This window comes from Arthroderma uncinatum (assembly GCF_011692745.1).
Source record: "Arthroderma uncinatum strain CBS 119779 chromosome Unknown scaffold4, whole genome shotgun sequence".
Lineage (NCBI taxonomy): Eukaryota > Fungi > Ascomycota > Eurotiomycetes > Onygenales > Arthrodermataceae > Arthroderma > Arthroderma uncinatum.
This window is the reverse complement of record NW_022983866.1, coordinates 3,166,409-3,192,920: the sequence shown is the minus strand read 5'-3', so window position 1 is coordinate 3,192,920 and position 26,512 is coordinate 3,166,409. Positions and strand designations below refer to the sequence as shown.

The window sequence follows — 26,512 nt, the reverse complement described above, 5'->3', positions numbered from 1 at the left end:
CGGTATAGACTACGAGAAGCGAGGCTACCTTCGTGGCTCTCCCTCCTCCGCCCATCCGCGCCGACTCCATCCAGCTGCGCATGCGTAATCTGCGAATGTTGCAGTTCGCTACTCCGCTCCGTAACTGGGTAACTCGGTGTGGCCAGTAAGCAAGACAGAGAGTAAGACAGGCCATCCACCGCAGCCCTTGTGCGAGTGCCCGCCCTGATCCGCGACGGTGTAGAAGCGGGCTCCCCACTTATTGGTCTCCTTACCTCTCCTATCCCCTTCTCCTGTGTCACCTATTATTTGTTCCTTCTTTTGTCTGTACTCCGTTATATGTTATATGTTATATGTTATGTTATATATGTTATGTTATGTTATGTGTATGTGCGAGCTGGGGCCGATGTAACGTGACTAAGCGGGTCCTTGGCACTAGGTGAAACGCACGTGCAGGCTGACTCATTGAGACTAACCATAAAAGGCAGTAGGGTGGCGAAGGTGTGAGTCAGCATGCTTAGTCACTACACGTGACGCTCTTCCCCTTTCTGGCCACGGTGGCCTCTTATAAAGCGCCCTGTCCCGGCCTGATCTGGAGACAGAGACAAAGATAGACGAGAGAGAAGAGACCAGGCTGGCTTCAACTTCTTCGCCTCCCGCCACGGAGCAGGCATCCATCATGCTCGTCCCCTGACACCACTGCACTTGCACTTGCACATTGCACATCGACATACAGATAGACACACAGATAGACGATAAGAGATAAGATGGCAGAGTCAGCGTTCGCCGTCGAGTCGCCCTTCATGGACTCGATGTCACCCTCACCCGCTCCCGAGATCCCTCGCCTGACCATATCGCCGGCAGACACCACCCTCAAGTTCGAGGACGTCGCCGCGGACGTCGAGATGGCCAAGGTCGACGGCCCCAAGCCCGCTGAGAAGAAGCCGGTCAAGAAGCGCAAGTCGTGGGGCCAGGAGCTGCCTACCCCAAAGACCAACCTCCCTCCCAGGTGAGCTTCTCTTTTTATGTCGACACTTTCAAGATGTTTACTAATAAATGCAGAAAACGAGCAAAGACGGAAGACGAAAAGGAACAGCGGCGGATAGAGCGTGTCCTGCGCAACCGAGCGGCCGCCCAGATCTCCCGGGAGCGCAAGCGGCTGGAGATCGAGAAGCTCGAGGGCGAGAAGCTCAAGATCGAGCAGCAAAACGAGTTCCTCCTCCGCCGTCTCTCACAGATGGAAGAGGAGAACAACCGGCTCAACCAGCAGGTGGCGAAGCTCGCGTCAGAGATACAGACGTCCAAGTCGAGACCCGGAAGCCCTTCAAACAACTCTGCCTCAGGTAGTGCAGTCAACGCCGCCTCGACATCGCCCACCCTCGCTCCCGTACTGTTCAAGCAGGAAAATGACCTGCTATCGGTCGACAAGATGGATAGCATCCCCTTCACCACCTCAGACCACTCCAACGCCGCCATCATCACCCCAACTTCCACCATCAATACCTCCGCCAACGCCCAGAGCTTCTCACCCTCTGTCCTGGCCCTTCCCTCGACTGGCTTCGAACACTCCTCCGCCTCCGCCTCCGATATGACACAACATCCTGCAGCGGTGTTGTGCGACCTGCAGTGTCAATCGGAGGCCCCGGCCTGGATGACTTCGACGTCAGCCTCAACCTCGACCTACCTCTCCTTCATGAACATGATCATGTTCACCCTCCCCCTCTATCAGACGCTGACCTCAGCCGCTTATTCGACGCTGATTCAGCCAGCGAGCCTGATCTTTCTTTCCTTGAAGACGGGCTCTCCCTTGACCTTCTCCCCGGCTCAGATCTCGGCCCTTTTACCTTTGATTCTCTGGTTGATCTCGGTCCCGACGAACAACAACAACTCCACCACCAACAACAACAACAACACATCGACAACGAGTTCGACGACTCGATCGGTTTTCCGGAGCAGACTCCTCTCCCGGCTTCTAGCTTGCAGCCCAGCTTTGGCGCGTCCCTTGAGAGATGCGACGAGCAGGGAATTGCAGCTGGCGCTGAGTGAAGGTACTATGCTCGGATCTTCTCGGTCAGGTCAGTCGAGCGCTGAGTCGAGACGACGGTGGGAATCGTTGGTTACCATCATCTTTGCCATTGATCGGGCCGGGAAGACGGCAGCAAGGGGGAAGAGCGGTGGCAGCAGCAGGTCCATGAGGGACCGCCCGAGGAAGGTCATCGGGGTCAGTCAACAGCAACGGAAGAAGCGGGGGTCACTTTCTCGGTCGCGGCGTTCGGGGTGCATGGAGTATTAGTGTGTCGTTATTTAGGATTAGTTCAATACATCCATCTACCATCATCTCTTCCAAGACCTCCCAGTTTCCTTTAACAGTTTCCCTCTGACCATTATATAAGCTACTGTTATATCGAAAGCTAATCGTGGGACTGGTTTTCTACCTTTTGCGATTCTGATTCCATCGTCTCACTCGCTCTGGCTCTCTGTCTCTCCTCCAGGCGCTCTTGTGCCTTTATAAAGTTAGCCATTTTTCTATCCAGAGATATTCTAGAAGAAATACACCTACGTACCCTTCTAAGCATGCTGCGTAGATCTTCAGCCTCTGCGTGTCTTCCGCGTTCTTCCCTCAAGGCAATGCTATTTATAAGGCACTTTGTAAGATATTCATTTTGCTCTCCGTCAATGACTTCACCGTCCCTCACACACTCCACCCATTCGCTAGTCTCTTTATCAAAGCACTTAAAGTACTTCTGATACCTCTCCTTTGACCACAGAGCCCGCGGGTAAGGATGTGTCTTGACACGCCCAAGGTCAACAAGGAACGAGCCACGATAGTTTCTCGGCTGGGCATCGCCTGGGAACAGAAGTGCTTTACGAGCAACCTTCATTTTCCGCTGTATTTCTGGAACATGGTCGAGGGTTTCTCGTTCCTTGAGGCGGACACTGATTGACCTTGGGGCATCGAATCTCCATGGCTTGAACTTCAAGAGCCATGAATAAAAATGGATTGAACCATGGGGATATATGATACTTACCACCTTAATAGCATATTCGTGCCCTTAAATCTCGACTAGATAGACGTCGCCTTCTGTGCCTCCGCCGAGACACCGTAGATAGCGAACTGGCTTGTCATGGTGGATAAGACGGCGTATCTGGGGTTTCGATGTTGACTTGCGAGTCGGGTCGTCCATGGGTAGATCAGAAAGCCAGCGGCCTATCATCGAATCATCCATAAACGACGACATGCCTTCTCTGACCGTAGCTTTTATCAGATCAACTGCTAGCTATGGATGGTATATGTTCTCTGCCTGGTTCTGCTGGTTGTCCTTTGATGTCATTTCTCCATTTGGAAAATAAAATCCAGGCAGTCCCTACTAGGCTATTATGTCCTCATGTAAATTGCATCCAAGACTATATCTGTATCACATTTGGTGACAAGCCCATTTACTCTGTACACAAAATGCATTGAGTAGACATGTATTGTGTAGACATTATGTACAATATGTTGTGGGCCAGGTTATGTGATCTATTTATATTTATTGAAAATGGCAGCATACTTCACGGTCTTGCCATCAATATATCCCGCAACAACAGTCGGCTTGTATCCCTTGCCCTTCCACTCATCAAACACAGCCTGGTACTCTGATCCCGTCAGTCCGTATCGCGTATAAGGTTTAGCTGCCTTGTCGTCAATCTTCTCCCAGATACCGGCATACCAGACCTTCCCGCCAGCGGTGTACGGGCTGATCTGCACAGGGTAGAGGCCATCCTTCTTCATCTCGTTGAATCTGGTCTGGTACCCATCGCTGCTCATACCGGCATATGCCTTCCACGTAGGCCCAGCGGTCTTCTCAAATACACCGGCGAACCGCTGTTCAGCACCGATCGCATATCCGCTGATGCTTCTAAGACGGTAGCCCTTGTCAACCAGCTGGTGGAAGAGCTCTGTGAACTTCTCGCCAGACACGTCCGTTCGTTCCTCCCAGGCCACTGCAGGGGTGTTCTTCTCCCAGATACTGGCGTAACGTCTATCCTTGCCCAAGGTCGAATCTTTGCCGACGTTGTACCCCTGGACATGGAGAGGACGGTATCCCTTATCCTTTAGATCCTTGAAGGCAGCGGAGTACTTCTCGCGAGTGACGCCGTGGTTGGCCACCCAGGCGACTTTACTGGGAGAAGCAGGTTTGTCGAAGATGGCATTGTATCGTGCCTCGCCATTTAGGTCTGCATAGCCGGTGACATAGTCAAGTCGGTAACCGGCGGCGGTCAAGTTGTTGAAGGTCTCCTGGTAGCGGGAGGCAGTGAGGCCATGGCGGGCTTCCCAGGCATCGCCGGCTGCTACGGCAGCAGTCGCCAGCAGGGACGCTGCGGCGAAGAGGGTGAATTTCATTCTGTTTATAAGTTAAGGAGCGGCTGACTGAATGGTTGATAAAGTGAACAGGTGAATGAATGAATGAATCAATAGATAGACGAGTGTATTCTTGATAGCACCTCGTAGAAGCCAGACATCGTCTCTTTATAGACTTGGGTATAATCGTGTTCGGAGCTTCTTCTCTCCTGACGCGGCTCAACATGCGATATTCCAATATCAAATACGAAATGGCCATGGGGCTCAAGTGGGGTATCTCCGCCCGTGATGCTATACATAGCACCGCAGCACGAGAAGGTCGTTTGGAATGCTGCTATATTTAAGCAAGGCTCCTTGTCAGCGACGATCCGCGACCAATACATACTTGACAGTATGTAGCTAATGGCTAGCATCTTATTGATATAGAGGCATATCATGCTGTCGTCGTGGTGGTGACCCGATGAATACGAGAGGATGTTGACCCTTATTGATGCTCGATTATGAGCTCTTGTTTTGAAGTGGGAATCAACCGTAAGAGGGAGATGCCCCTGAGCTCGTAACTGGAAGATTGAACTGATTCACATTGGCTTCTTATGAGGCAGAGATATGTATTCTCATGCACTGTAATTCAGGCTGCATCTTCGAGAGTGAGATCAAGGTGCCATTTACGGAATAACGGAAGATCCTCGGTCCGATGGGAAATAATATCACATGACTTTTTATGTCATGTGATGATTACGTAGTTGAAGCCTGGCGGGGAGACTTCACGGCGGAAGCAGAAAGGGAGCAAGATAGAATCACGGATATAGACATCTAATACCCAGGATACCCTGCACTTTTACCTGTGATTCTGCCGTGGTGAAGCTATATACGTACGGTCACGATTCCTTACTCACCACCTATACATTTCTAGACGGATTACAAGGTTCTAGAGACAACTAGGGACAGTCTAAAAATGGGCATGCGAGACCCCCTACTCGAGGCCATGGCCGAAGTCAAGGTAGGTCCAGGTCTAGTTCTCTTATCAGCTCATGGAGAGTCGTCCCCTGGGCCACGGCTAACGATATCCAGGTCAACGGCAACCAACTGCGCAAACAGGCAGCCAAGGCAGAAGCCTCCGCCCGCGCACAGGAAGACAAAGCTACAAAAGCCATGAAGAAGGGCCAGTTCCAGATCTCTCGCATCCATGCCAGTTCTGCCATTCGGGAGAAACGTCGCTCCGTCACGCTCCTCTCTAAATCTGCGGAGGCAGATGTCATATACAGTGATCTGTCGGCCGCCAAAAGCACACGCGATTCCACACGCTCTCTTATGAAGGCATCCAAAGCACTCGACACGGCCTCTAGAAGCATAAACCTTGAACGCACTCTTGCCGTTGCCAACCAATTCGTCTCTCGATCGGAGGACTTTAAGCTTGCGGGGTCTGCGCTTGAGGGGGTGTCTAAGGATGTGCAGATGCAGGAGTATGGGGCTGAGGGCGATGAAGACGTTGATCGCCTGATGGAACGGCTGGCAGACAGTGCGGGTGTCGATTTGCGACAGGGCCTGGAGGAGCACGCGGCGCCGCGAGAAGAGCTTACTGCTGTGAGCAGCGGGAAGCAGAAGGAGGCAGACTTTGAGGACGGGTTGGCCGGTAGGCTGAGGGCGTTGAGAGGGTAATGGCTCGCCCCCGTTTTAATGTTACGATTGTACGGATTTACGTTCCTCCTTGCATTGTTTTATCATTTATACGCTTGGAGTTGGGCGATCGGATGCATGGGCTGGAGAAAGGCATTCCTGAGATATTTCCTTTACAGCGGCTTTAGATATCAGTTTCATTCATCTAACTCGAGATTATATATTATAGTTTGATTATGCACACGGTGATTTCTACATTTATCCCTTTTACTCTCTGTCCTTCCGTCCTACAACGAGAACAAATATCACGTGATGACATAGCTATGTGCTCAACCCTGCCGTCAACTTTTATCATCATCAACCATTTTATAACGTATTTAAGAGGAGGAGGATAAATGTCCTTCCTGCGCGAAGCTGAGAAATGTCTACTTAATCAGAAGACATATGCGAATTTGAATGCTTTTATCACTCCACTTGAGCGCTCTGCGTCATGGAGAGAACGAGTCCAAGGCGCGGACCAGCGACGGGATAGAGGTATATATATACCAGTGGACCTTCTTTTTCAATCGTATTTATCTGACGTTATTTCAATTCTACTATAGGTAATGCGATATCTCCTTTAGACGGTAAACTCGTCGGAGTGAAAGACAATATATGTACCCGCGAGCTGCCCACGACCTGCGGATCCGCGATCCTACAAGACTTCACGAGCCCGTTCAATGCTACAGTGGTGGAATTGTTGGAAAATGCAGGCGCCATTGTGGCGGGGAAAACAAATCTAGATGAGTTTGGCATGGGGTAGGCTTCTTCAATATAGCCGGTTCATCGGGACGCAAAGCACTAACGTCCATAAAGATCCCATTCAATACATTCCCACTTTGGTCCTGTGAAGAACAATGCCACGACAGAAGACTATTCGGCTGGTGGGAGTTCGGGAGGAAGCGCAGTTGCCGTTGCTACGAGCCAATGCCATGCGTATGTCTATAGCTCTCTCTTAATGCAGATGTGCATTGCTAATTTAGGATAGGGCTCTAGGTACAGATACTGGTGGCTCCGTGCGTCTTCCGGCGGCATATACGGGTATTCTTGGATTTAAACCCTCGTACGGGTTGATTTCTAGATGGGGAGTGGTGGCGTATGCAAATTCGCTAGACACTGTTGGGATATTTGGAAGGGACACGGCTACTCTTCGTAGCGTTTTTGGTGAGTTCCACATATTAAGTAGCAACCTGTTGATTGCTAACCTCTGAGATAGATGTGATAAATCGTTACGACAGCCGTGACCCAACTAGTATACTCCCGAACACTAGGTCGCGTATCATGACCGCCGTTAAAGAAGCGTCAAGGAACAAACGTCAATTACGAATAGGAGTCCCCTTGGAGTACAACATTCACGAATTGAGCGCGGACATCCGATCTGCATGGCAGCGGACACTCCAGCATCTCCAGTTACAAGGCCATAGTATCCATCCTGTTTCCCTTCCAGCAACTAAACAAGCGTTGTCTGCATATTACGTTTCAGCCCCAGCAGAGGCATCGTCAAACCTTTCAAAGTACGACGGCGTCCGGTATGGAACCAGAGACATCGAATCGGCAGACAACGTCGGTGACTACCTATATGCAAACACACGTGGAAAAGGATTCGGAGCTGAAGTCAAGCGTCGGATACTTTTGGGAACATTATCGCTTAGTGCGGATAAAATTGACAACTACTTCATCCAGGCCCAGAAGGTTAGAAGACAAGTTCAGTCAGACTTTAATTCCGTATTCGGTCTTCGAAATCCCCTCCTACAGACTGGATCAGCCTCGGGGGATATCAAAACCGAAGGAAAGGTCGACGTTCTCCTCTGCCCTACCACCCCTTCTTCTCCACCAACGATAAAAGCACTGGAAAACGCCTCCCCAACAGAAGCATACACCAATGATGTTTTTACTGTTCCCTCGAGTCTTGCGGGCCTCCCGGCATTGAGTGTTCCAGTTTCCTTCCTGCGACGAGAGTCTGACGGCGCATCCTTCCCTGGCTCCGCCGGAATGCAAATCATCGGCCAGTTTGGAGACGATGACATGGTTCTAAACGTGGGAGCGATGCTTGAGAGCATAGACAAAGCATGAGCCTGTCATTATACCCGTCTCTAACACGCCCAAGACATCTGTCATGTATTTATACACTGTATAGTATAGTAGTTATCGATTGTAGACTCTTTAATCGAGCTTGACCCCGGCCATATATGATCACGTGATATAAATTGATATTGAAGCTCCGAATTGCAAAGCTTCAACCTTTAACTGTTTGCGCTTTGGATAAACGTTTTATAGCAATGTCTCCCGCATGCCAGGCAACACTCTAGCGCCTGGATAGACGGAACAATGCTGGTCGCGCTATCACCTTACGATAGTGTCTCCTTCTACCCAAGCCAACCCCGAGTCGCACCCTGAGCTACACCCTCGCTCTCCAAAATGACGACCGGCGCTGAGAAGACGACGAAAGAGAAGCCAAAGAGAACGAAACGAGATAACAGAAAGAAACATGATTCCAAACGCCAGGATACAGGCGATGGCGCGTACGAGAGAAAGACGACGATTTCTTCGTCGAGTTCCGCGATTCCATCACTAGAACTACCAATGCTCATGCCCATACCCGTTGCCGACCCTCGCCCATTCGATGTGCTGCACCCGAAGCCACGTCAGATGAACCTGGCGTCTACAAAGCATTCTGAAGTCCTCGGCCGGTCGTATAACTTTTATGATATTGCCGACAAGTACGTGTTTAACCCTACCTCAATAGTATCTAGCTAACACAGTTATGTTGTAGGGTCAGCAATAGGAATGGATTCAGATATACATACGCAGTTGAAGATCCAGGATTTCCACACATTAGATACCGCCAAACCGATGTTCCTCCATACTATTCACGATTCAGCTTTGAGGATTCTCCAGCCTCGATCACCTTCACAGAAGACGGCCGTGGGGTGAGCACCAGTGACCCATGGCACTCTGCCCGAACCAATGTTTGCGCCCGCGAAGGAACGTACTACTATGAAGCCAAGGTAGTGAGCGGGGTTATTCGAGGCTCACAGCCAGGACCGTCATCCCGAGGAAATATACGACTCGGGTTTGCCCGCCGAGAGGCCGATCTTGATGTCAATGTTGGCGTTGACTGTTATGGCTACGGTATTCGAGACGTCAATGGCGAGGTTGTGAATCGAATGCGATGCGAATATTTCTTCCCCAAGGACGAGTCTATCTGCGAAGGCGATGTAATCGGCATGTTGATTACGCTCCCACCACTGGAACTACACAAGAAGGTCGTCGAAGGGACTTATGACCCGCCGGCTGAAGGTGATGAAATGGATGTAGACCATCCAGCACCTCAACCTGCACCGGTTAATTTTATTCGGGACCGTATCCCTTTTCACTTGAAGTCCGACTTTATGTACCAGCAAAGCCACGTCTTTGCTTCTAAACACCTCCGCGACTACGCTTTTAACCTCAAAGAGACCCCTACATATGGCCCTCCTTCTCCCGGAAATGCAGAAGATGCATCCCTTCGAACGTTACCTGGATCCAGCATAGTAATCTTTAAGAATGGAGTCAAGATGGGCACCCCCTTTGAAAATCTATATGCCTTCCTCCCACCGGCTTCGCGGTTTGCACAGGCCAGCAATAACCTAGGTATAGGTGAGCGCGAAAACGCCGATGATGGCATGATCGGCTACTATCCTACGGTTAGCTGCCATAATGGCGGAGCAGTGGATTGTCGATTCGAAGCTCCTTGGTTCATCGGCCCGCCTGTCGATGAGTTTCCGAACGTGAAACCTTTCGGCGAGAGGTTTAACGACCAGATTTGTGAGGATATAGTCGCCGATATCGTGGATGAGGTGGATGCATTTTGCGCTGGCTGGCGGTTAGACGTGCCCGCCATCCATGCAGCCAGCGGCACGAATGCGTCTACGCCAGCTCCCTCGAATTTACGGGAGGCAAGTGTCGCGAGTGCTCCCATGAGTACGTCTATGGATGGGGCACCGGATACACCGAGTGCATTGAGCCAGATGATAGAATGAGTTTATGCTCTTGTGTATGATATCTATGTTTTTTTTTCCTACCAATAAAACGGCACAGTGTATTCAAAAAGGATTTATTCTTGGTATAATTCTATGCGAATGACGTGGAATATTTTATTTCAAAAATCGCTAAACGGAACGTAAATTTTGTCATTTTTATCAGGTACATTCAAATGGCCATATCCATGGTATCATCGCCCCCGTTGTTTTCGACGGCCTCGGGTACGACTATACCTCTCCCTCTGCCCGCCAACAGCTCCCTTCGGACCTCCGGTCCAATATCTTTATGTCCGTTGGAGAGAAGGAGGTCAAGCAATGCTTCACGCTGGTCTTCCGTGATATCATTTCGATAACGCTGGGCAAAGGCAAGGAGAGATTGATGCCACAGGACTGGGAGCTTATAGTCCCTTGCAGCAGCGGCAGAGTAGGTCCCTGAGCCGTCCATGTTTGCATCACCGCTGTCGTCAGTAGGCTTTGTAGCGCGGAACCGGAGGAAGTGGAACACAAGAGCGTCAATGACCTTGTATGGAAGGGCATATTTCTTGTCCAAGAATACACGAATGAACATATTTGTGGCGCCTGTACCCTCTGCATTGAAAGAAGAAGTAGTTTGTTCTGCTGAAATTTCACATAATCGAAGAAGTGCGGCAGCGGAGTGAAGCACGGGTATCGACACGCGCGTTATCACACTGGAGATTATCTGTGCTTCTCGCAATGTGCAGGTTCCGCTAGCGATGAGCGGGAATAGGAAACCCTTGAAGAAACAGGCGGGTTTGTACAATGCCTTCTTTAGCGCATTGTATATGTGTACGTGTAATTTCTTAGTTTCTCTGATATCGTCACGGACTCGCTCCAAGAGAACCATGGATATGTACTGCTGGGCGATGTGTGGCTTCGCGGATATAAATATTCGGGTGCCGGCGTAGATTGCATTGGCAGTCCACGCTTCGGGTTTCGTGACCGAGAGCAAGGCGTCCCAGTATGGTAGGGTAGGTAGGATTTTAAATGGTTTGGGCAGGGGGCCGGACTTGTACCGGGAAAGGAGGTAGCCGACTCTATAGGTAAGTTAGCATTTGGGTATCCATGTCTCCCCATCGATGAAGTAACATACTTATCATAGACTTCTAATGCTTTAGCCGGAATTTCTATGGCGTCTTCTGGGGCACCACCGCCGAGGACCAGAGGTTCTGTTGACTGGCCTGCTTCATGTGCCGCAATTTTTTCAAGTATCAGGTCGGCCAAATTGGTGCTCTCTCCATTTCTATCCGCATCTGCCTCCCCTGAGTGGAATATAGGGTCTTCCTCGCCCCGTGGTAAGAATTTGTGGAACATATCTAGGTCGTTCGGGTCAACTTCCTACTCCAGGCAAACCTGTTAGCAAAAGATGTCGCAAAAACTGCAGTTTAACCCGCGAATTTCATCATGTCCAAGTCCGCGACTAGAACATACCACTTCTTCGACCTCTCCTTCATCCTCCCACTGCGCATCGTCATACTGGGCCACATCCTCTTCATCTTCGAATGTAAAATCTTCACCAGCTAACCGGGATTCAAAGTCAAACGCAGCCTTCGCCTTTATATCTATGCCAGCAGCTTCTGCGGCAGCTCTAGTCTCGGCAGCATCCTCGTCAGCCAGGTCCCTTCCGATCTGTAGAATCTTCTTCGAGGCCTTGGAGTCGATGTAGTGGTCATCCCGCGTGTCGTCTTCGGATCGAGATTTCCGCTTGCCAGACTTTGTGCGGAGATGGCCAGAAGACATTATCTCATCTGCTAGGGGTATATGCCGCCGTTCAGAGCCCGACGCCCTCGATGTGGTGGACTTTGGCATGGTTCTTCTGGTGTGCGCCCAGAGATTGTGTGAAGATAAGATAGGCGCAGCAATAGTTTGAAGCACGACCCCGCGAGCTGGGTGGCCGCCGGCGACACTGTCTAGCTAGCAATCGCACTCGAATAGTTCCCTTCCGGCTGTCGATACTGCTCCGGCAAGCTGTTGCGACCTGAATCTCGTTTGTGAGAATGAGAATTGCGACTTGAATAAATTATCGAGTTAGACTTTATCAGTGTGGGCGATAAGAAGCGCCCTAACCCCAAAGCAGACTAGCTTATACAATAAGATGTAAAGACGATATAAAGACGATAGAGATGATATAGATGAGATGAAGATATAGATGAGATGAGGATATAGATGAGATGAAGATATAAAGATGAGAAGATATAAAGAAGAGACTGGATAGATTAAGATACGATGATAGCCTATACCTAGCCACCTTTCCAGCCATATTTTACCAGTACAAGCTCATAGAAGCGAGCAACCATAACTATAGAGAATACTTGTGAATCGCCGTTGGACCGACTTCGTTATACTCAAGCCGGCTGAGATACCCCTTGCTGGCTCCCTGATCCACGATGAACACCACCTTGGCAGCTACCTGTGCGCCCAGGAATGTTGCTTCTTCCATGCCGACGTTGTTGGAGCCGGATGCTACCCCTGTCGCAGAATTCCCACCGTTCGTCTCCGTGTTTGCGGGAGGGTTCGCACCGGCCAGCTGGCCGCCTGTGCTGCCTGCACCTTGTTCTTTCCACTCAGGGAAATACTCTGGAGGCTTGAGGAGTCTGATACCTGTCGGTGTTTGCGAATGGCCTGTAGATTTGTGATAGGCTAGCATGTTGGGGTCGGCTGATAGTGCGGCGTTGGGGTTTAGATGGTTGGGCGTTGCTGGGTTGTTTGAGTGAGTGGCGGCGACAAGTAGAGGGTTCACACCGTGAGCTGCGGGGTGGAGGAAAGGACCTGGGTTTTGGGCTTGGGCCGGTGTGTTTGCGCCTGTAGCCAGTGGGGTGGAGAAGGTCGAAGGTATCTCAGACGTGAAGATAGTCCCAGATGACGGGGAGAGCACGTATCTTTGGGTGATGGTAGATAGCAGTGCTTGTGGGAATCCTAAACGTGCAATGTTAACAATAAGTTCTCGTTTATATGGAACGAATAACGGATGTACCTTTTATTTTACTGCCGTTTCCGAGAATGATAAGGGAATCCCACAGACCACTGCGGCTTGATGCCTCGGGAACAGAGAGGATAGTATGATGGATTTGAGCGGCAAGGGTCTCCAAAATTCCGTAACCACAGCGGTCGTCGGCGCTTGATTCGAGTGGTGATGCGGCTAGGAGCCGTTCCACGCCGACCTCTATATCCCTCTTTTGCTTAGCACCTTGCGCTACACCTGAGCTCCCAGCCTCCGGGTTAGACGGCCCTTCGTAGTGGAAGTTGGCTTTGGCCTTCTTTGAATTTGGAAGACGGGCATGTCTGGCAGCTAGAGATTCAGCAGCCTGGGCCTTCCGGGATGCTGCTTTCTCCGCCTTCTCCTTTTCTCGCTTTGCAAGGAACTCACTTGCATTGCCCTTGCTGACGATGGTAGCAACGTCCAGCACGCCCTCGTCGTCTTCCTTGTCACCATTCCCTAGGTTGCGAGGCATGTCCGGGCCCATGCCTGGGGTTACGGAGGGGGCCTGTTTGGTGGGTTCATGGCCGGCCGATTCCGGACCATCATCCTTGGGTAAAGGAGTCCCGGGCGGTAGTATCTCGCATATGGGGTTCTTTTTTAATTCCTCGCACATATCACGCGTGAACCCCTTGGGACCCAACAGCTCCAGTAGTCTGTCTGTCAGTGCTTTGCCGCCGCATCCTTCTAGCGCTATTCCTCGTCCGTGCTCGTTGACTATAAAGTCTGTTACCGCTGTGACGTCCGCTTTACCGTGTCCGACATCAATAACGGTAGCATTGGGAGTATTGTATGCATAGCAAACAGCCAACGCAGAGTCCATCAAACAAAACGCTGGCGTCTTGAACTTCTCAAACACGAACTGGGTCAGCCTCTCCCGGTCACCGGCGGTCCAAGCTGGCTGTGCGATAATTATCATGGGCGTATGGAACGGCGGGCTTAGGGTATTGTAGATATGTGTCAGGAGCGCGAAGAAACATGACCAGTCCTCGACAGCTCCGTTGTGTAGTGCGTACACCGCGCCTTCGTCTGATGTGGTATCCTCCTCGTACACGGTCATTTCTTCCTTTTCTTCGACGGCTGCCTGGGTTTCGCCATCCTTCTCGGTAGCAGGTTCTTTGGCCGTATCCTCGGATGCGTCTTTCATTTCTACATCCTGCTTCGAGCTGTCCACGTCTATTGCTGCGGCCTCCCCATCGCCTGTTGGCACGGCGGTCTCCGTAGCAGGTGGCTTTGGCGTTACAACTTTCTTAACGGTGACAACGCGTTCGCGTATTTTATGCGGTTCCCATTCTCCCTTCTTTGCAGCTGGAAACATGCGCGTCGGAAACCGAAATCGAGCCGGAGTGAAGGATTCTGGCAGCCCAAGCTGCGCGAGGGTGACTTGCGACCCCGGCGAGATTAGCTATACGGCGGGAAAAGAATGTTAGCGATCACAGCCGGTGCTATGAAAATATGGTATTGTTATATCTAACGACGACTTACCAAGACATTATCGCTGCTAAACTGCGGCATGGTGGGCAGCTTCTTCGCCGCGTCGCACTGGCGATTATATCCTCAACAGCTGATAGTGCTCAATGGTCGGTGCAATAGCGGTGGCGTCGCGTATTTGCGACCGGCTTCAGGTAGCCAAAAGAGCAAACAGTCAACGGAGCTCTGTGGAATATCCCCGATTTATGATCGTCTTGTCCGATGCTTTTGCAGCTTCATTTGGACATTTGAAGATGGCGATGTCACGTGATATCAATAAATTTGGAGGGAGAAGAACCGAAAAGTGCAAGCTCAAGAAGAGAGCTTTGATAATGCGTGTCAAGTATTTATACGGTATTAGGAATAGGTGATTAAATTAATACTCCTTCTAATAATAACGGAGGATCAAAATTATGACTGCAACGACTCCTTGCAAAGCAATTAAAATGCAAAATATAAAAAATAACCACACAAAGCCCAAACCAAAGCTAGACTACGCCGACAAACTCCAATAGCACTCATCCCATATCATGGCAAAGGTCGTGAACACAATTATCGGGCCGCTGGAAGAAACCACTCAGCTCCCTGAGTTATATTTCTCCCCTGCCGAGCGGAACAGCTCTTGCTGAAGCTGCAGCAGCTCTTCATGCGACATGCCGCTCTGGTCGATCTTGTTTGTCCGCTTCTCTCGAGTCTGTAAAGAGTAAATGTTAATATGTATCAACAACCAGTTGCCCCGTGACTGCGACGAGAGTAAAGGTATAGAGGTGAGCTTCCCCGGCGTACCTTTAGCTGTTCTTTATGCTCTTCGGCGATGGCAAGGACATCCGGAACATAGTCCCCAAACCCCAGGTCGGTAAGCGCCTTTTCGATATGTTCACAGGCGATTGTCTTCTTTGCCTCCTTCTCACTGATCTCGTTTGCCTCGGATGATATCAGCGTTATGAACTCAACGCAGCATTCTATGAGCAAGTCTCGGGCATCTTTCGCAAAGGTCTGTCCAGAGGAAGGCGGTAGGATTTCTGTTATTATTTTTTGTACCGTGGCTGTCGGGAAGAGGATGACGTTAGCTATAAGATCTTGACAAGTAGACTCATATGCCATAGGACTCATAGCTAGGGCAGCCCTAGTCCACAGCATCAGGCGTATGGGATATCCAAGTTCTCCAAGGATGAGAAAGGGAGTTACCTTTCGGAAGTGAGAGATCATCGTTGCCTGCAGGCGCAAGTTAGTCGCGTTCGTCCACCGAGGGGCAATATCAACGGGTGCCTACCTCCAAATTCTCTATCAGACATGGTTGCAGGTTAAACAGCGCCTGTGACGCGCGCAGTATGGGCCGACAATATTGCTTCAGCTGGGTCCGGGATGGAAGAAAGCAGACAGCCTGGCGTGCGCGAGCTCGAGATTTACTTTATTCTATATTCTTCCAAACCATCCGCGACGCTTTCGCCTTTTTCCTTTATCGTTTCGATCTTTATCGGAAGCTGACTCAGCAAGGGCTTTCGGAATTTCTTATCTCCGGGTTCCGGTTTTTCCGCGTTGATTTAAAAGCTTTTTTCCCTTTTGGGGCACAGAAAAAATTCCTTTTCTCTTCAACAACTCGATTTCAACTCGACCTCGACTCGACTTCGACCTCAGCTCTCGGGCTGCAACGTCCTAGCGAGTGTCCATCTCGCTGGGACAATAATGACAATGGTATGTACTTCTCAGTTCGATGCTATCAGCACACTATCCTACATGATGAACTTTGTTGTCGCCCCTATCATACATTACTATGGTGATTTACCTGTCCTAGCCAAACGGACCTCTGAAAAATACTACTGCCTCCTACTGCGCTCTTCACGTACATGAGAAGACTGCAATGCTAACTGGCAAAGTATAGGCTTATTACCGTAGTACAACAACCTAGGCCCTGGTTAATATTGAGAGGGCAACGGTGATCGATAGACTTGACTTGGGTCACCTCACACAAATGGAGATGGACGAGTGATTGGATTAGCATGGCCTTTCTTGTTCTTTTTATCTTTTCTAGATGCTAATTAATTCATGGTATGTTGTGTCCCTAGCTATCTATGTTTATGCCCCCCACCTGCAATGAAGAAAAAACTTCCACTCCATGCTAAATATTAAGGTGCTTTGCATCTAATGCTTACAACATGTATCCATTAACCTTTCGACTGAGCTATTTCTTATGAACCCTTCTTGCTACCAACGTTTCCATCTTGCCAGTATGACATGCTGACATTGCTTCAAGTCTATGCAGATAACGTGTAATCTCAAGCCTGGTAATTGGCCAAGACCTCGTCGTTCCAGCTACCGACGGATTTGGTTAGTTAAGAATCGAAAATCGAGAATGGACTTGGAGACATACGTTAGAAATTTACCGCTCAGTTCCTGCGGGGCGCTCAGGATCAGCTTTGCAATCACGGTGCCGGGCTGTTCTGGCTTCAACAGCTTCCCTTCCTCGTGCGCGGCAACGAACCGAGAGCCGTCCTTGGGGCCAAGCGTGTCGATGTACTGAGATCTGAGTTCGCGCTGCATCTGGGTGTCGACCATTCCTGGGCGGATAGCCACCGAGATGATTTCAGGCTCCTCGTGGGCCAGGGTCATGTTGAGGTGGTTCATCGCGGCCTTGGAAGAACCGTACATTCCCCATCCGTTCACCGGTCCTGTTGCTGCGCCAGAAGACGTGAAAACGACGCGTCCGCGGGCCAAACGGAGGTGCGGGATACATTGCTTCACCTGTTTATGTAGTTAGCGTTGTAAGAATAAAAGAGTTAATTGGTCAAACCTACAAATTCCACAGCGCTGAATAGATTGATATCATATGCCTTGCTCCATTCTTTAACATCGCACTGCTCCAGTCTGCTAACGGGTGCGAGGACGCCATGGTTGACGATCAGCCCGTCGAGTCTGCCATAAGATCTGAGGGCATAGGCAACCGCCTCGCGGGCAAGAGAGAAGTCAGAGACATCACCGCAGAGGACCTGAACTTGGGTTGGATGTTTCTCCTTCAGCTCCAGCAGCGGAGCCTCAGTGCGGGCTACAAGCACCAGGTTGCAGGACTGTGGCGCCTGCAAGAGATACTTAGCAACAGCTAAGCCGATACCTAAGTGCGGGCAGGTTAGTTTAGCAGAAGATGGCTTCACGATGGCCTATAGTTAGCTTACCGCGAGAGGCACCAGTGAGGATGATAGTCTTGCCCATCTTGATAGCTTATAGAGCAGTTTCTGATCTGCAAGAAGGTGTTTGTTTAGATGATGTGTGTGGTATCAAAGAAAATAAACAATGTTAGCGTTTAAATATTTCAGGTTGTCCTTAGTGGGCTGGGAACTTCCGGCTCGCTAGCAACAACACATCCAGCTCCAGGGGACACTCCAGGCAAGGGTGAACATATAACCATCTTCCCACCCAGGGCAGGCTGGGCTAGTTCGCTTTGAACATATTCATATGCAGGTATACTCATCTTTGCACTGAGCTAGACAATATAAACCACGCTTCTCAATATATAATCTAGTTCTGGGTCAGTCCCTTGCTTGTTTTAATAACCCCTTAGGACTAGAACTAGTATATTGAATAGTATACAACTAGAGCCCTGAGACTTGATGATAGTCAATAGGGACTCATCTACCAAGTTATATACATCTGGTGAATATCATATCATTTACCGAGTGGTCTGGCTACATTACCGATTCCGTATTAACTCATCAGAGAGAGAAGTGCAGTACGGTCTGCAAGTACGAGATTATAATCTATAATTATATCATATCATATATCATGTTAATGTAAAATGCGCCTAAAGCCGGACTGAAATGGTATGAAGGGCCGAAAACGGGTAGTTGTTAAGCGAAGGGTGTATATTCGACAAAGTAAACAATATGATATGACCTTAGGACATTCCGTGTCAAACCTCAAGTTTGTTTGCTGACGTGGACTAGTTTCGTAATACTTGTCCCATCATCGAGAATTTCGACTTCTTCTTCAAGTCGATATCCGTTCCAATTTGGAAGGACAATAGTCCAGATCCACCAGTATAATACCGACAAAACAATTCTACGGACGAAGTTAGCCTTCAGTGAAATTTAGTTGCTCAAAGGAAGCCTTACAAACCAGCTCCAACGATTGCATAAGTTGCATAGAAAAAGTGAACATCCCCTTGTCCGTTGGGGGGAGGGAAGAAAGGGGCAACGATCAACGAAGCTCCAACGGCCATTCGAAACCACACTGTCGGAAGCCATGTCTTGAATGGTCGTAGAAGCTCTGGCCGTCTCCATCGAAGTAATATTAGGCCAAATGTAATGGCAACACCGAAAATTTCGTTAGGGTACCCTTGGACGTCTAGGATAAAATTGTATACATCGCCTGGGGGTGGTAGCCATATCGTGAGTACCGTAGGGATTAAGTGGACGATAATGCCCCCCAGCGGTGTGTTGAATGGCTGTGATGACGAAAGGTAGCGAGAAAATGGGAGGAAGCCCTGTCTTGCTATCTCCTGGTTGACTCGTGCCTGTTGGAGATGTCAGCTAAGCCATATTAGCTGGAGAATGGGGGGTTACTTGCCGACGTGAAGACCGTAACCATGACCTTTCCAGCGGCCGAGATTGCGACAAGGAGAGGAAGGGTGGTTTTTCCAAATCCTGGCCCAAACACACGTTCAAAAAATAAAGCTGCTACTAATTGTCCACTGCGTTTGATATCTTCGATCGGCACCACCATAAAATAAGCCACGTTGATGAGCGCATATAGAATGCAGACAGTCACAAATGCCGACAGCCCCACGACTTTGAGAGTCCTGACCGGGTTCTTAACCTCGTTGAGCACGACATTCGTAGTACATAATCCGGAAAATGTGCTAAATACTTTCAAAAGGGAGGTTGCGAGGACACCAAATCCCCAGTTAGAGCCTTCCCAGACCCCATCCCAAGAAAACAGCTCAGGAAATTCGGTAATGGTTGGACGTTTCTGAAAAAAGATGACGTAGATGCCCGTGGATATCATGAAAGCGATAATCAATATTATCACCCATCCGAGGATGTTTTGGATCCGGATGCCGGCCTTTAAGAAGTATCCATGAATTATGCAAGCTGCAAGAAGAAGGCCAACTGCAAAGCCTCTTTGGGCAGCCACCGTTGCCTCCATTCCGAGAGCAAATAACATATACTGACCGAAAACGATGCAGTTCGTCGCGGAAACCCCTAGGGCAACAGCTGAAATGGCAAATAGGGTGGACGCAAGAAATCTCGGACGACGATACGTAAACTCGAGGTACACCTTGTCGCCGCCGGAACGAGGTAGCATACATCCATATTCTGTATATATAGCAAGATCGCAAGCTGCAATACATGCACCGAATATCCATAATAGAAGAGTGACGCCGACACTCCCTGCCGACCGGACGATGCTCCCGGGTGTTGCAAAGATCGAGCAACCGATCATCTGAGAGAGGACGAGGACATAGGCATTTCCGCAGGAAATATTTCTACCATATGTGGCAGTTTCAGGGATAGTAGCGTTTTCTATGTTTCGTAGGACCTTAGCATTGCCGAGTACCCTCTCATACTCTGAACTAGGCTCGGAAGTAAGGAGAGGTTGGATTTCCCCCTTGGTGTGCATAATAAATATGATGCTCTCCGGTTCTTCAAAGAACGCTATAACTGGAAGTAATGGGAGTAGAAATTGGAAGGATGACTTGGAAAAACCGGTGCTGTTCAGCCCCTGGACGGGGTTGGGTATCTGATAAGATGAGAAGGATTCGAGAAGCCATTATGATAAAGCTATAACCCTCTGATATAAAGTATTTAAGTAGCTGTATGCTTTCGAATAGCAGTGGGGGGACCTAGATGCAATGTTCATAGATCTGAGATCTTGCTGGCACGAGGTTGAGATAAGCAAATATTCGATCAGAGGAGACATGCCAGGTGCTCACATCGGTTCGGATCGCAATCTGTGTAACTAGTTAATCAGTTAACCCCCCACGCCGATACGGAGCCGTACACATGATAGGATATGTCTCGGTGATGTTATTGGGTTGTGAGTTATTCGATGTAACAGAAGTAGTCAATGACCAGGTCATCAAGATATCGATGGCAGTGTATCCCTACTGTGTTTTATTCCGTAGACAATGCCTACATTATTTGAAACAGAACCTCTTCAGAGGGGTGATGCTCTCATTCACGTGTGGCTGTACATGTTTGCGTTTCCTGCATATCTAAGTAGGCCTAGCCGAGTATTCCGGCCACCACTTCATCAAGATCTTCTTCCGACAGGCCAAGGAGATTATTTGACAATTCCCTCTCCTCCCAGTTTGCGTATAAAGTGCCGAGAGCCCAAATCAGCTCCTCTGCGCCATCGGGATCACCCTCGTCCGCCTTTGGCTTCCATTTATCCATGAATTTTTGCGCATCAATGGATTCTACCTTGAGCTTGGTGCTAGCGGCACGCTCAACAGCAGCAATGACCTGGTTCTGTGACACACAGAAGCTCTGGATATAGAGGACCCTGTTCTTCGTCTTCTCGCTGGCGCCCAGCTCGAGGACCTTTGCAGTAGCTCTGCCGATTTGCTTCAATGTGCTGGTGGATGCGCGGAGTTCTCCGTCACCAAAAACATCTGCTCTGCCATCTTCCAAAAAGATATGTTTCAAATGGAGATCATCGTTGAAGAAATGACCGCACACCAGGCTCGTCCAGAAGAACCCGTGCCTACTGCTAGCCGATAGTTCTTGGAGATGTTGTCGTACATCAGCCTTTCTACCGTATAAAGGAGCCAGCTCGCAGACCTTCTTGTCCTGGGAATCACAACTTCCAAAGTCTGCAGGAATGAAGTGCTTCACTCCGGCCTTGACCGCCGCGTCTGCTAGACGCTTTTGTAGCTCGGTTAGGTAGGGGGTAATGGTTACCACGAGAGCATCCTGGCCTTTCAGGGCATCGGCAACTTCGTCGACAGGGAAATCATCAGAGACGCGGACGACGCGGACAGATGGAGGATACTCTGATTTCGACTTGGACGAGGCACGCTTGAAAACGCATACCTGAAACTTGCCAGATGCAAGCAGCTCGTCGAGCACTGAGGGGCCCAGCTTTCCGTCAGCACCCACGATAGTAACCTTTTGCGTTGCCATTTTCTTCTCGCGTGAGAATAGTTCAGGTATCACTTGTTGGTCGAATTAAGGCTGCGCAATTCGATAACGATGACGACGATGATGATGACAATAATTTTTTAAAGGGTCACTCGTCTAAATATATAGCTAGTTGAGAATGTGCTTGATTTATAAGTAAAGTCCGAATAGACCTTGCCTCGTATCAAGGGCGCGCCTCAGCCCACTATTAGCAGAGCCCAAGGTGATGTGGGAGCTATTGATTTATCGATCTCGGAGGAGCCTGTGCCATATCATTGATGGTGATTATTTATATTATCGCTGTTGCAGGATAAGCCGGAGTAAGGATTTCTATGACGTCGATGCAAGGCCCGCTACCGGTTTTAGTACGTGATACAATGACTCAATGAGCGACATGGTCTTGGATCGATATGTGATGGGCGTTTTCTTTGAAAACGGCGTATTCCGTGGGATAATCCGTAGGAGTGGAATATGGTTGGACGAGAGTCGGACCATCGTCGATATATCTACCACAAGCGCGAATTTGATCATCGATATTCTGCTCGAACCAACGATTTCCGGGCCCCATGTCACACGAATGGCCTTCGCGATTCGTCCATGGGCGCGACGCGGAACAAAGATCATTGAGATAGATCTGTTCCACAGTGTATATGGCGTTTGTTCATCGTAGAATTTGTAAATATAAAACGTTGGTTGCGTTCCTTGAAGGCAGGTAAGTGGGAGTTTTAACCATCAGGCGAAGTTGGTGGTCTTCTCTATATACTCAAAATATGCGCTTGTTAAACCCTGCCTTCTGGGCACTGGTAGCCGCTGCCAATGCTTTCCCTGATAATACATCACTTCCCCTGCCACAATCCCCAAATGATGGCCTGCCCGCAAACTTTGGAGTTGTGCTCTTCCCTGCATTCCAAGCCCTGGACGTCTTTGGCCCAATTGACGCATTGAACCTGCTCTCCTTGACCCGGAAGCTGAATCTCTCGATCATCGCAGAAACACTGGACCCGGTCTCTACCCAGGTTCGATCTCCGAATATAAACAGGTTTGGCTCTTCGTTCGGGGAAGCCGTCTTGCCAACGCATACATTTGACACCGCGCCGTCGCTCGATGTGCTCCTCATCCCTGGCGGCTTTGGAACCGAGGCTCCGGACCTTGGCCCGCTACTTGCATATATCAAGCGCACGTATCCTAGCTTGAAGTACATTCTTACCGTCTGCACCGGGTCTGAGCTCCTCGCGAAGACGGGGATCCTGGATGGACGATATGCAACAACCAATAAACAGGTGTACAACAGGGTTGTCAAAAGCGGTCCGAAGGTCAACTGGGTTCCTGAGGCGAGGTGGGTGGCCGACGGGAATGTGTGGACGTCATCCGGAGTTTCAGCCGGTATTGACTTGACTTTTGCATTTATCGAAGCTGTGTATGGGACGGTGGTGAGCAACATGGTCAGCGAAGGGATGGAATACGTGCGTGACGTGGACTGGAGGAAAGACCCGTTCGCGCACTATGTGACAGACAACAAGTAGGAGAGATCTTGCGTTTGGTGGAAGTATCTAGTTAAGCTGTCCCAAGCCTCTCGGACGAAGATGCACCTAAATTTAGTGGTTCTCCGCATACTCCTCTCCCAAGCAATTTTCCACTCTTTTCACTCCAACTTTTATCCTACTTACTCCAACTCGCGTATTCCTGACTCATATGTAGATGGTGGGATAGCATAATAACCCAAGGCGATGAAGTATAAATGGAAAGCTTGGATCCCTTGAATTTTTTTGTAAAACCCTACCTGAGGTAGACATCGAGGGTAGCAGCCATGTCAACCGTTATTGTTGGCGGTGGGATCATTGGCGTTTCCATCGCCTACTTTCTCTCTGACCCCGATATACAGAGCAATCAACAACGGGAGATTCACATCGTCGACTCGTCGCCGGAGCTGTTTGCGTGTGCATCTGGCAAAGCAGCAGGGTTCCTCGCGAGGGACTGGTTTTCGCCTGAGCTTCAACCTTTGGGTGCCCTATCATTCGACCTACACCGACAGCTTGCAGCTCAGCATAGCGGAGGAGAGAGATGGGGATACATGCAAGGAAGCGCCGTGAGTCTACAGGTGGTAGGCCGAGATGGAAAGAAGACCGCGAGAGGTGATGACTGGCTGCGTCGGGGAGCCAGTCGGGCTGAAGCCGCTATAAAGGACACCGACAAGGACAGCCTGGTAACAGAGAGCCAAGATCCTTCGCCTGCATGGTTGACAAAACAGAATGGTGGTACGGTAGAGAAGATCAGTAACGATAGCTGCGTTGCACAGATGTCAGTCAAGCTACCTACCCTAGGCTTTGTGATCATGGCATAATACTCCATGCGATCTATAGATAGGCTGCTGATCAAGATGAAACACCCACAGAGACCCATTGCGGCTATGCCAGTTCATGACTGCAAAATGCATCGAGCGAGGTGTGCGCATTCACAACCCTGCCCGAGTTGTATCCGCACTAAACGACGCGGCTTCGGGAGTGATATCAGAGGTGGTGATTGAGGATACCAAGTCGCACATAAGGTCAAACGTTCCATGCACAAACCTCGTGTTCGCCGCCGGACCGTGGACGCCTCGAGCTTTCGGCTCAGTCTTCCCGCTGTCCAAAGCACATATCCCGGTTCTTGCATTGTCTGGGTATTCGCTCGTCTTCCGCTCCCCACGTCATACTCTGCATCACGAGCAGGAAACCTATGGAGGTAAGAGTCATGCAGTATTCACAACTTATCCGCAATCCTGCGGGTTTAGCTCAGAAATCTTCGCTCGAGCCAATGCAGAGATATATCTTGCTGGGCTGAATGGGCTGGACATCCCACTGCCTGAAGTAGCGACTGACGCAGAAGCCCTGATGACGAAGGACAAAACCGAGCGTGTCAGAGAAGCGGCGCGCGTCTTAATGGGCCGTCCACAGGAGAATCCAGAGGAAGCGAACATCGATGACTTGGAAGTGCTTAGGGAATCTCTTTGTTTCCGCCCATATATAGAGTCTGGGCTACCCATCGTCGCCCGTCTCAAGGATGAGATAACAGGGAGCGCTGCCCGCGTCTCCGGCGGAGTGTTCATGGCAACGGGGCATGGTCCTTGGGGTATTTCACTCTGCCTCGGAACGGGGAAAGTGATGGCGGAGATGATTTCAGGAATTGAGCCTAGCGTGGATGTGAGTAAATTGGGGCTCAAGGACGTCTCTCCTGGAAGCAAGCTCTAGGATAAACCAATATTTTGCTCATTGATGCAACGTTTTATATTGTGTTGATTGATCCATCGACGGTGCTCTGAAGTTGCCCACATGCTCGGACCGTGAGATATACTGAACTTTCAATTGTGTCAGCAGTGATAATTGAGAATTGTTCCTCGGTCCTTGTAATTGCCAGCAGTATACTCCGTACTCCGTACGGGGCTCCGCAATTCTCCTGTTACTTGATAGCTAAAGGAGGTGGGAGATCTAGTCATATTAGACATAATCTCAGCTGTGACACCCATCCTCCAGTCCATATCTGCCTTCGTCAAGTAAGATAAAACGATAGGGAGAAGAGTTCGTCTGCTTCCCCTGGATGAAGTCCCTGAGGTCGTTTTTATATACAGATCACGTGTGACCGCGTTTCACAACACGTGACCACGCGTATTCTCTTTACTTTTTTCGCGCTTTTTGGCCAAATTGAACTTCCCCTCCATCTATCTATCTGCATTTCACTAGAATATACAAACACAGACCATTAGCTTCAATTAATTAGCCGCCGATATGCCGGGCGATGGCAGCGGATATGATGACAGCCACCGCGCATTCCTTCAGGCGTTTATGGCGCGGTCTACTATGACACTGGAGGAAGCGAAGCCGGTCCTTGCTGCCATCTTTACTGTTAGCGGTATGTACCATGCCACTACTTTACTGACGCTGCCAATACTCGGTCCCTGACTCTAAATATTGTAGAGGGGAGGGAAATCCTGCCTGGAGATATCACCCAAACGGATCTGAATACCTACATAGCTGCAACGAACACAGCAATATCGGGGTTCGATCTCGAAATCCGCAGCACAGTCCACCAAACGCAACAGTCTCGTGTCTACGCTCTCATAAACTCCACCAGTGACCCTTTGATGCAGCTCGCTACCACGTACACTGCAGATGAGATTGCATATGTCAAGCGCCTGCTAGATGCCATGTTCGAATCGAATAATACCTCTCGCTGTGAAGCTATGGTGGTTTCGTCCATCGAAGCTGTGCGACTTGCCCGCGTCACGGCCAACAATACTCGCAGACAGTCAGAGGCGACGTCTCAAGGCGGTACAGCCCAACCATTGAGTATGAAGGATGCCGAAGACATGTTGAAACGACTAGTGGCTGAAGGCTGGCTGGAAAGGAGCCGCCAGTCGTATTACAGCCTTACTCCCCGCGCACTAATGGAGTTGCGTGGATGGCTGGTCGAAACGTATAATGACGAGGAGGACGAAGACGACTATGACCGGGACACCCCTCGAAACGATAAGATCAAGATGTGTTTTGCGTGCAAGGAGATTATTACTGTGGTGCGAACTCCCGGCATTCTATCTGCCTGGGATAAGATTATATTTTCTTGTTCTGTTACTTACGATCATTTTTTAGGGCCAACGATGCTCGAATCGTCAATGCTCCGGACGTCTGCACCAAAACTGCACCCGCAACTTCTTCCGATTGCAGCAGGCTGAAGTCTGCCCCGTCTGTAAAACCAACTGGACAGGTGAATGCCATGTCGGTGAGCGTGCGATAAACTCCCAACAGTCCCAAGGAAGGTCTAGACCATCGATTGCCCAAGCTACCGAAGACGAAGATTGATTGGATGTGACCTCCAACTTTTTGTCGCACAACATGTTACCTCTATCTGTCAAATATTGGCCGAAACTACCGAACCGCGGAATTGGGTGAGTTCCGCCCTA

The 26,512-nt window shown here is 49.8% G+C and overlaps 11 protein-coding genes across 11 annotated transcripts; 5 read left to right on the top strand and 6 right to left on the bottom strand.

The window, feature by feature from the left end:
* Positions 1–746: 746 nt before the first annotated feature.
* On the top strand, positions 747–2,025 carry GIQ15_06327 (uncharacterized protein; the record flags this gene model as incomplete). The annotated part of the gene is made up of 3 exons (XM_033553744.1): positions 747–988; positions 1,042–1,593; positions 1,647–2,025. The coding sequence occupies 3 exons, from the start codon at positions 747–749 to the stop codon at positions 2,023–2,025; spliced, it is 1,173 nt and encodes a 390-aa protein (XP_033404888.1).
* A 1,474-nt stretch (positions 2,026–3,499) lies between these two features.
* Positions 3,500–4,363, bottom strand: GIQ15_06326 (WD40 repeat protein; the record flags this gene model as incomplete). Its single annotated transcript, XM_033553743.1, has 1 exon — positions 3,500–4,363. One exon carries the CDS (start codon positions 4,361–4,363, stop codon positions 3,500–3,502), a length of 864 nt encoding a protein of 287 aa, XP_033404887.1.
* A 913-nt stretch (positions 4,364–5,276) lies between these two features.
* Positions 5,277–8,050, top strand: GIQ15_06325 (glutamyl-tRNA amidotransferase; the record flags this gene model as incomplete). The annotated part of the gene is made up of 6 exons (XM_033553742.1): positions 5,277–5,321; positions 5,393–5,954; positions 6,541–6,736; positions 6,794–6,913; positions 6,966–7,141; positions 7,194–8,050. The coding sequence occupies 6 exons, from the start codon at positions 5,277–5,279 to the stop codon at positions 8,048–8,050; spliced, it is 1,956 nt and encodes a 651-aa protein (XP_033404886.1).
* A 345-nt stretch (positions 8,051–8,395) lies between these two features.
* On the top strand, positions 8,396–9,999 carry GIQ15_06324 (Set1 complex component ash2; the record flags this gene model as incomplete). Its single annotated transcript, XM_033553741.1, has 2 exons — positions 8,396–8,697; positions 8,751–9,999. 2 exons carry the CDS (start codon positions 8,396–8,398, stop codon positions 9,997–9,999), a joined length of 1,551 nt encoding a protein of 516 aa, XP_033404885.1.
* Positions 10,000–10,168: 169 nt separating this feature from the next.
* GIQ15_06323 (bystin) lies at positions 10,169–14,509 on the bottom strand (the record flags this gene model as incomplete). The annotated part of the gene is made up of 6 exons (XM_033553740.1): positions 10,169–11,054; positions 11,111–11,355; positions 11,449–11,923; positions 12,330–12,933; positions 12,992–14,399; positions 14,480–14,509. The coding sequence occupies 6 exons, from the start codon at positions 14,507–14,509 to the stop codon at positions 10,169–10,171; spliced, it is 3,648 nt and encodes a 1,215-aa protein (XP_033404884.1).
* A 532-nt stretch (positions 14,510–15,041) lies between these two features.
* On the bottom strand, positions 15,042–15,759 carry GIQ15_06322 (class 2 transcription repressor NC2; the record flags this gene model as incomplete). The annotated part of the gene is made up of 4 exons (XM_033553739.1): positions 15,042–15,158; positions 15,251–15,534; positions 15,653–15,679; positions 15,738–15,759. The coding sequence occupies 4 exons, from the start codon at positions 15,757–15,759 to the stop codon at positions 15,042–15,044; spliced, it is 450 nt and encodes a 149-aa protein (XP_033404883.1).
* A 981-nt stretch (positions 15,760–16,740) lies between these two features.
* On the bottom strand, positions 16,741–17,671 carry GIQ15_06321 (short-chain dehydrogenase; the record flags this gene model as incomplete). The annotated part of the gene is made up of 4 exons (XM_033553738.1): positions 16,741–16,777; positions 16,836–17,206; positions 17,260–17,573; positions 17,635–17,671. The coding sequence occupies 4 exons, from the start codon at positions 17,669–17,671 to the stop codon at positions 16,741–16,743; spliced, it is 759 nt and encodes a 252-aa protein (XP_033404882.1).
* Positions 17,672–18,375: 704 nt separating this feature from the next.
* Positions 18,376–20,077, bottom strand: GIQ15_06320 (methionine permease; the record flags this gene model as incomplete). The annotated part of the gene is made up of 3 exons (XM_033553737.1): positions 18,376–18,517; positions 18,571–18,971; positions 19,037–20,077. 3 exons carry the CDS (start codon positions 20,075–20,077, stop codon positions 18,376–18,378), a joined length of 1,584 nt encoding a protein of 527 aa, XP_033404881.1.
* Positions 20,078–20,682: 605 nt separating this feature from the next.
* Positions 20,683–21,582, bottom strand: GIQ15_06319 (uncharacterized protein; the record flags this gene model as incomplete). The annotated part of the gene is made up of 1 exon (XM_033553736.1): positions 20,683–21,582. One exon carries the CDS (start codon positions 21,580–21,582, stop codon positions 20,683–20,685), a length of 900 nt encoding a protein of 299 aa, XP_033404880.1.
* Positions 21,583–22,349: 767 nt separating this feature from the next.
* GIQ15_06318 (ThiJ/PfpI family protein) lies at positions 22,350–23,102 on the top strand (the record flags this gene model as incomplete). Its single annotated transcript, XM_033553735.1, has 1 exon — positions 22,350–23,102. One exon carries the CDS (start codon positions 22,350–22,352, stop codon positions 23,100–23,102), a length of 753 nt encoding a protein of 250 aa, XP_033404879.1.
* A 284-nt stretch (positions 23,103–23,386) lies between these two features.
* Positions 23,387–26,284, top strand: GIQ15_06317 (FAD dependent oxidoreductase; the record flags this gene model as incomplete). Its single annotated transcript, XM_033553734.1, has 4 exons — positions 23,387–23,877; positions 23,972–24,762; positions 25,333–25,464; positions 25,530–26,284. 4 exons carry the CDS (start codon positions 23,387–23,389, stop codon positions 26,282–26,284), a joined length of 2,169 nt encoding a protein of 722 aa, XP_033404878.1.
* Positions 26,285–26,512: the final 228 nt, after the last annotated feature.